The sequence below is a fragment of the Hemibagrus wyckioides genome, linkage group LG05, assembly GCF_019097595.1.
Source record: "Hemibagrus wyckioides isolate EC202008001 linkage group LG05, SWU_Hwy_1.0, whole genome shotgun sequence".
NCBI classification, from domain to species: domain Eukaryota; kingdom Metazoa; phylum Chordata; class Actinopteri; order Siluriformes; family Bagridae; genus Hemibagrus; species Hemibagrus wyckioides.
The window spans coordinates 8,666,107-8,674,407 of NC_080714.1; the positions used below are offsets into that span (position 1 = coordinate 8,666,107).

General features: G+C 35.7%; 1 protein-coding gene across 2 annotated transcripts; it reads right to left on the minus strand.

Moving 5' to 3' along the window:
- Nucleotides 1-1,561: 1,561 nt before the first annotated feature.
- LOC131352973 (cytosolic sulfotransferase 3-like) lies at nt 1,562-8,221 on the minus strand. 2 transcript variants are annotated; one of them, XM_058389575.1, is made up of 8 exons: nt 8,020-8,221; nt 7,529-7,661; nt 6,494-6,622; nt 6,252-6,352; nt 4,566-4,692; nt 3,143-3,240; nt 2,822-2,996; nt 1,562-2,084 (listed from the first exon to the last, which is right to left on the minus strand). In XM_058389575.1, the coding sequence occupies exons 1-8, from the start codon at nt 8,041-8,043 to the stop codon at nt 1,972-1,974; spliced, it is 900 nt and encodes a 299-aa protein (XP_058245558.1). In that variant the 5' UTR covers nt 8,044-8,221; the 3' UTR covers nt 1,562-1,971. The 2 variants fall into 2 exon arrangements, with proteins under 2 accessions (XP_058245558.1, XP_058245560.1); XM_058389577.1 differs by lacking the exon at nt 8,020-8,221 and adding an exon at nt 7,820-7,941.
- Nucleotides 8,222-8,301: the final 80 nt, after the last annotated feature.

The window sequence follows — 8,301 nt, forward strand, 5'->3', positions numbered from 1 at the left end:
TTGCAATGCTGCCTCCACATGACTTGGGCATGCTTTTTCATGCAACAGCCAGTCTTTGTAAAGTATCTGATACTACATTAATATATTACCTGATTTTATTTACATGCATTTCTCTGTGATTCGTCCATAGTGTGAATACAAGACTGCACTGTTACCCATCAACTGTATCAAGCTTCAATTTATAATATGCCCTAGATGTTATAAAGGGATATAACAAGATAATATTTCTGTATGTAAAAAATGTATTCACATTTTTACCTTTTGTCCAAAGTGATGTCAAGGAAGAATACAGACCGAGAATTCCAGGGTCCAGGTTGATGGTAAGAAGTACAGTGTGGATTGGAGAAAGTTCAGAATTCAGATGTGCTACAACACTAGTGAGGCAATTCACCATGGGGCATACACTATACATTTCTGCCATTTGGCAGACACCCTTATTCAGAGAACTTTGTTATCCAGAGAACAATTTATCTCATTTTATACAACTGAGCATTTTATACAAGAGGTTAAGGGCCTCGCACGGACCCAGCAGTGCAGCTTGGTGGGCCTGGGATTTCACCTCACAGCCTTCTGATCAGCAGTCCAATACCTTAACCACTAAGCTCCCACATACTACACCACTCACAGACTGCAGCCTTTAATGTACTGCACTCCTAGGCTTGAAGCAGGTCAGTGCAGTTTGACCTTCATGCACAGCTTAATATAGATAAATTTCTACATTTAAAATGTACATCCTAAATGTATATATTTTTGTAAGTTGCTGTCTGATAATGTCCGTTGTTAAAAAAGCGCTTTTTGACAATTAAATCTTTGTCATCTTCTGCTTGTAGTGTTCCAGAAACCTTCTTTGCATTTACTTGAAGATTCTTGAAGATTAAAGACAACTCTGCAGTTCGGCTCAAAGAAGGGGTTGCCATGTCTGACGCTGAGGGAATTAAAACGATCAATACAATACTGTTGCCAATAAAAAAATAAAAATAAAATAAAATAAAAAACAATCTAGTAAGGTGTTGATTAATCTTCTATAACAGAATCACTGGTAATATTAAAAGCAGTATTATAAAAATACTTTTATTATTATATATTACTTTTATTTTAAAAAAAAAAGGTTTATGGGGGTGGGTTGTGTAAAAGGGATAAAAAATTGTAAAATCAAGAGGAACATTGTTAACTCTTTTTGTAACTCTTCAATTCTGTTCTTCCTTCAATAAAAATATATTTAAAAAAACAAAACAAAACAATAAAACAAAAAGGTTTATTTTAAACCGTCATTCAAATACATTGAAATTTCTATTGTAAAAAAGTCCTCACTAGATCTGGCGACATTTTAGACCCCAGTAACGACTCTCATTCTTCATAAAATCTTCATTCTTTATGTAACATTCTTTGATATGCAAACAATTTGAACAATTCATTAGATATACAAATGAGCTCACCTAACTTTCTTTCATTTACTTTGAAGAGTTTATAGGTTTTACAGAACTGCTCATGACCTTGTTTCCACTGCCCTAACTCTTCTGGTTTGGTGAAGGTCACATACAGAAATGACCACAAGAGAGAGCCAAAGCCCAAACATTTATTATATAAACTCTGTAGAGAAGAGAGAACAGTTACAGTTTTTATCATGTCACTCTCAGTGTCAAGGCCAAGACTTGGCAATTGAGAAAATCAATCCATGTGGTGTGTAATATGCATCAACAGATTCGAAAAATCAGTACTGATCTACAGCTATAATGTATCTAGGAGAATGCTGTTACATAACTGCACCTGCCTTTTTATATGATGAAGTTTATTATAAACAAAGAGCTACAGAAACAAATAGGGATATTTTTGAGTTTTCCAAGCTACAAATTGATAACATATCTGATTTTGTTCATATGGTTCCCTTTCGGTTTTTGCTGCTTAACTTACCTGTAAGCAAACTGAATAAAAAATAGTACATGTTAAAAAGAATGAGGTTTTCATGCCATCCTAAATCTGCGTTCGAAATTTTAAAGTTGTGTTCTTCATCTTTTCTTTGTAGTGTTCATCAAACTGCTCATTCTGGGCCACTGTGAAGTGATTCTTCCAGTCACCGACTTTACCTGGAGGAAATTTCAGAAAGAAAATAGAAATCATTGATTAAAAATGATCATGCTACTAGCAACACTAATAGTGGGATTTTCACTTATGGGTCACCCACAGTATCATATGTTGTTGTTGTTTTGGCTGCTCCCCATTCAGGGTCGCCACAGGGGATCATTTGGTCTGCATGTTTCGATTTTGCAAAGGTTTTATGCTGGATGCCCTTCCTGACACAACCCTCCCATTTAATCCGGGCTTGGGACCGGCACTGAGAGTTAACTCTTCAGTGGCTGGGTTAGCGCCCTACCAGGGAATCGAATCTGGGCCACGGCAGTGAGAGCGTGGGAGCCTGCCGCTGGACCACCGGGAGTCTTACCCACAATATAGTATACTTTATAGAATTATGACATTAGAATGACTTTTATATTACTCCTACAAAATGTACTGTTCATGCCCTAGAGGTCAACCTTGCATAGTAGTTACAGTGTATGTACAATATATACACAATTATTATTCAAGAAGTAAAAAGAATCAAATGACTGGGTTCAAGCAAACATTTGTGTTTGTAGAAATGTTAATGTATTATAAAATGTAATGTATTATACAAAGTTTCTAGAACTGTAGCATTCAAAAAAAAGAAACCCCAAAAAACAACATAGCTCTAAACATGATGCCAGAGATATTTCTTGTCATTTATGTTGCATGAAGTAAACATAAACCAGTGTTTATTTCTCCTATGCATTTAAAAAATATTAACCTTTGCGCATAAACGGCGAGATGGAAAAATCCATAACCGTGAGTGTGGAGTAGTTGGTCATCTTGTTTTGCTTCATGGCGTCAAAGTGGGTATTTTTGGTAATTTTCTCCCTCTCATCTGTTGGTGTAGATAAACCGAGGAAAGAGCAAAGACGCTCCACCTCACGATCAGTGTTCTAGATATAAGAGAAAGAAATTAGGCTCAAGTTCTGGTCCCATTTGAACAAGAAATAATACTACAGTAATGTGTACAGTGTAACAGGTATCATTAACAGTTACATAGAGAACATTGCTAGAGGACAAGCTGTTCCTCGTTCCTTACCTCCACCATATCCTCGAAGAACATGTAGTGAAGATTAGAGTAGGTCTGCTTCTTCTCCCAGTAGCCACACACATGATCATACCAAGGTCCAAACACCTCTACAAGTTTAAATGGAAGACATTACACAAGACATATTTCATTCCGCTTACTCATTCCTTCATTCCCAAAAACAGCTAAAAGACCAAATAAAAAGAATGATATAAAAATTCTGATAATCACGGGTGGCACTGTACCACACTACATGTAATATATTATTTTTTATTTCTTCTCATTTTTAATTATTTCTGTTCATTTAGTAAAATTGTATATATTTATACATGTATTCAATTACTTGTTTGTTTAGATATTTATTTAAAAAAATAAAATAATAATAATTGTTTTGAAAATGATTTATTTTTATTTATTTATTTTTTTTACAAAAATATTTGCAATCTTTAATACGTGTGCTCCTACTTAATTACATACCCAGAAAAAAACAACTTTTTACTTGTTTTGTGTAGAACTACATTACAAATGACTAAAGTCTTTTCTTCTATCATGAAGCCAATGACTGTCATCTGAATGTGCTGAGTTCGTGAGCATCCAATCATTTTAATTTAAAGCATCCAATCAAGTTCATCAGTGTAGAAAAAACCTACAAAGACTAGTGCAGCTGTGACCTCATGCTACACAGTGCAGTTACTTCACAGTGCTATAGCTATTGTTGTTCTTCTGAAAAATACAATATATGGCTAAAAGCATGTAAACCACATGGTGTTAAATATATAAGCAGACTTTCTACTAGACTATGAAAAGTGGCTATGAGGATTTACCGAAACAGCTCCCAGAGTGCAAGAGGTTGTGTACTGATAATGGTGAGTAGGCTGAGAAGGTTTTGTGCAGGCCACTTGAGTTCTTCTACATCAACTTTTGTAATACATGGCTTTATGAAGATTGCTTTGTCATCCTGGGGTTCAGTCACATGGTGTGTTTCCAAGGTTTAAGCCGTTTAAGGAAGACATTCATCTGGGTTTTAAGGTCAGGTGTCCACATACTTTTGGCTGTGTAGTTTCGATAATGAAAAATCCCTAGCTCTATATCTATATAATGAGTGAAGTTAATGAAGCTAATTTGCTAAGTTGGATTGATTTCTTTGATAATGTCGAGTTAGCTCACTGTCAATTATAGCCACTAGTTTATGTAACTGGTTAGGCAGCCAATCAAATACTATGATAAATATTGCAGATCAGTTAATAGTTGCTGTTCATATTTAATATTAAGTACTTCTCACACATCACCCTGACACTTATCTAATTTCAGTTAAAAATATTCACTTTTTACTTGAGCACCACATTTCATGATTAATATTTGTGTCACTAAGCCCCTCCTCCTCTTAGCTTATAGTTACTTACTCTTTCTTACTTACTCTGATATCATTACTTACTCTTTCCATCCATGAACATTTGTAGATAACTGTTCCAATCTCCCGGCTCGGGTTGGATTTGATTCATGCGCTCAAAGTGGAAATAAGACACAGCATTGTCTTTAGCGTTACGAGCTACATAGACAACCTGGTGAGAGACACACACACATTGACGTTCAAAAGCTGGAACTCAAAATACAGAGACAAATAGATGTGCTGAATGTTGAACTATTTTTTTAGTTAAGATGTTGTGTACTATACTTAGGGTTGATTAGGTAAAGGTAGACTAGGTAGACTCTACAGATAAAAGCATTAGTTTAAATATGTAATACAGTTTTTACTGAAGAAACCTTTTCATTTAAGTGGGAAATGTATGATGAAGACATAAATGCTGTTTAAACGTTGCAGATGTCCAGAATTGCATTCTGTGTTCATCTGTATTCAGCACTTCTTGCTGTGGTGATATAGACATTAGACATTAGATGTCTAAAAAGATGTATACATTAAATATTAAGTATTTCAATTCCTACAGATCTTAAGTGTGAATACACCATGATACCTCCATGCACCTAACACACTTTCTGTTTCCCAGTCATTTGCAGTTTATGAACTATGCTGCATTATATTTTTACTGTGTTAACATGGAGCAGTATTCTGTAAATAAAAGAAAATACGGAGTAACATTGAATACAATTTTAGTGATTAGTGATAACGCTAATGTTAATGAATATTTCACTAAATATACATATACATACCCCGCATAACATTATGAGCAGTGAGAGGTGAAGTGAATAACACTGATTATCTTCTCATCATGGCACCTGTTAGTGGGTGGGATATTTTAGGCAGCAAGGGAACATTTTGTCCTCAAAGTTGATGTGTTAGAAGCATTAGAAATGGGCAAGCTTAAGGACTTTGCAATGACAATAAAGCTCTATCTATCTATCTATCTATCTATCTATCTATCTATCTATCTATCTATCTATCTATCTATCTATCTATCTATCTATCTATCTATCTATCTATCTATCTATCTCAAGACAGCAATCAGTAAGGTCAAAGTTATAGGTTTAACCAAGACCTGTCTGTATGTTAACTGACCTAAAGCTAATACTGCTATAAACTCATTTTACTGTTCACAGTGAACCTTGATGACCATGTTGATTTGACATTATTGCATAAACAGGGAAGGAACTGGTCGTTGAGAATATTACTTTAAGTTGAGGGGAGGAATTGCAAGATGCAACAGCAGTTTGAACACAGCATAAAAGATTTAGATGTGTTTAGAGGTTTACTGCTGATGCAGTGCTCAGCCACATCCTTAGTTCCTGAGTAGGAATTCCGAGTTGAGTGGGTATTTTATTTGTTTCTTTTTACTGTTTGGAGTTCTGGAGTTATGAAGTTTGTCTTCTAGTTCAATGCAACCTTTTACAACAATGCACAAATACACAGTTAGATTGCAAGGACTTGCCAAATGTATTCTGAATATGTTCTGTTTCACTGTTTCTTGTTTGCTATTCCTGTTTATACTCCTTGTATTTGCCTGGTTGTTTTTTTGTGAATTATGTGTGTTCTGATCTCCTGACTTCTGTAGGACCTGTTGTATTAAAACCTCCAGCACATGGAGTTGAAGCCCATCATTACACTATACCTTTAACAGTTTGACAATTAAAAATAATAATTCAGAAATAGTCCCAAATTCTGTACCTTGCAGTTCTGTTCCCAGAAGGACTTGGGCACCAACTGGACAGGTAGATGAGTTTTGATGAGTCGTGGTGTGGTGGGTAAATTATTTGTTAGTTCAACCCCTGTACAAAGAAGTAAAGCATCAATTGTGAACAGGATTAGCATCAAGTTCTATGCACACAGAGTTTCATTGCATAAAACTGTGAAGGCGTGGAATAAGCTGGTGATTCAGCTCATGCTCTAGAGTGAACATGGCTACTGACCTGTAGGCATATTTGGAAAAACCGCCTCAAGGAAAGGCACTCGCAAGAAGATGGGCATGGAGGACTGACGCTCTGGTGCTGTATTGCCAAAATATAGTAGGTCTAAGATGTAGGAAACCCAGGTGGTGCCTGGTGGAAGTGAATTGGAGAGAAAGTGAAAACCTGGTGGTTGTATGAGGAGTTTACTGTCACTGTAGGCTTGCTCCTGTGAAAAATCTTATAAGTTGGCTTATAAACTTCGGTCATAAATTCCTCTGTGATATATGAGATTTGATATCTGATATAGGATAAACAGAACTGTGAGTACAGGTTGTGCTTTGTTACAAAAATATGTGCACCTGTTCTGTGTTTAGCCCTTAATGTGTTTCTATATTAATAAACACTGCTGAAGTTGTGAGTTTGGAGAGAAAGTTAAAACCTGACCAGCTTGAGTCATAGGTTTACCATCACTGTATGCCTAGACCTAATCTAAAAATCTAGCTCAACTCATACACATGCTAAAGTACTTTACACAATGCAGAGTCCTGAAATCCCCTCTAAGTCTGTGATGCAAATTCCCAGCGCACTGTGCACTGCTTGCATTTCTTATTCATTTTGATTGTTTTTCCATGTGCCCTGCTTTGTTCATTGCTCCTATCTTCATGCTTGTCATTGTTTGTTCCCCAAATGTGTGCACATGTTTTGTATAAAGCCCTAAATAAATTTGTTTTATTCTACTATTTGTCCAGTTAAATCCAAATTCTTCTTGAGTTTGTTTCCTGTCATTGTGGTTATGGAGGAATGTCCTTATCTGACTGTCCTTTGACTCATGAAATGGACCATGACAATGCTTTTTGGATTCACCCCAATAACAAACTGTACTCTCACTGAACTCATTGCACTTTACGTAGAAAACGATCCCTTTCACACAGTTGATCTAGCACACATTATTCAGTATAATCAAATAATGGTACTGATTAAATAAATACATATTTTATTCCCCACTAACAAAGCTTTCATTCACATTACAGTTACATTTCAAAACACACAGAGTACCTGCTTTGGGGTAAGTAGCAATGAGGATGTCGTCTGGTCTTGCCTGGAATTTCTGAAGATTTTCCCAGTCATCAGTGAAGTAATGAATCATAGTGATGCCTTCAAATTCAATCAATTCTGGTCGGCTGGTTATCTGCAGTTTTAAACATTATTATTAACATAGATAAACATCCTAACCTTTACTTAATCTAACAGTGGATACTATCAAAACATAAAAATATTACAGTTCACTTTAAAATCACATAGAATTACAGATGCAAAGTTTGTTAGTACACTTTTAGTTAATTATACCTTTTTTTTAAAAAATTAGAATTTAATTATGAAAGACATGCATTAAGCAAATCTGGAGCCATTGTGCCCTTTCCAAAATAGAATACTGAAGCAAGTTCTTGTAATGTTTGTTGCCTTTTGTAGTTGGATTGCTGCATGACACAACCAGCTTGAAAGGGTATATTTCCCAATAACTACAAAAATATTTTCATCTGACTCACTGCAGAAAAATCAGGTCCTTCCATGATGTAGTTAGATGCAAGTTTGTCCAAGTTTGCAACTCCGTTTCCTTTTCCTCAAACTGTTTCACTCTGACACACTTCCCTTATAGTACACTTGGATTATGTAACAGCCCAAAGCCCTTCCCTCATCTGGTCTTTTTATTTGTCATTACAGACACTCGTGTATTACACTGCATGGTGCTAACAATCTCAACCAATCCACAGCGCATAAGCTCTGTCCCCTAGTGTGCTCTTATTCTAGTACTAATGCAAACACTGTTG

Excerpts from the sequence above, each read along its gene's own strand:
- LOC131352973 (XM_058389575.1), bottom strand. The coding sequence starts at position 8,043 with ATGGAAGGACCTGATTTTTCTGCA. Across the intron at positions 4,693-6,251 it reads TCTGGGAACAGAACTGCAAG|GTTGTCTATGTAGCTCGTAA; the intron begins GTACAGAATTTG and ends GTCTCTCACCAG. Across the intron at positions 2,085-2,821 it reads CTCGCCGTTTATGCGCAAAG|GTAAAGTCGGTGACTGGAAG; the intron begins GTTAATATTTTT and ends AATTTCCTCCAG.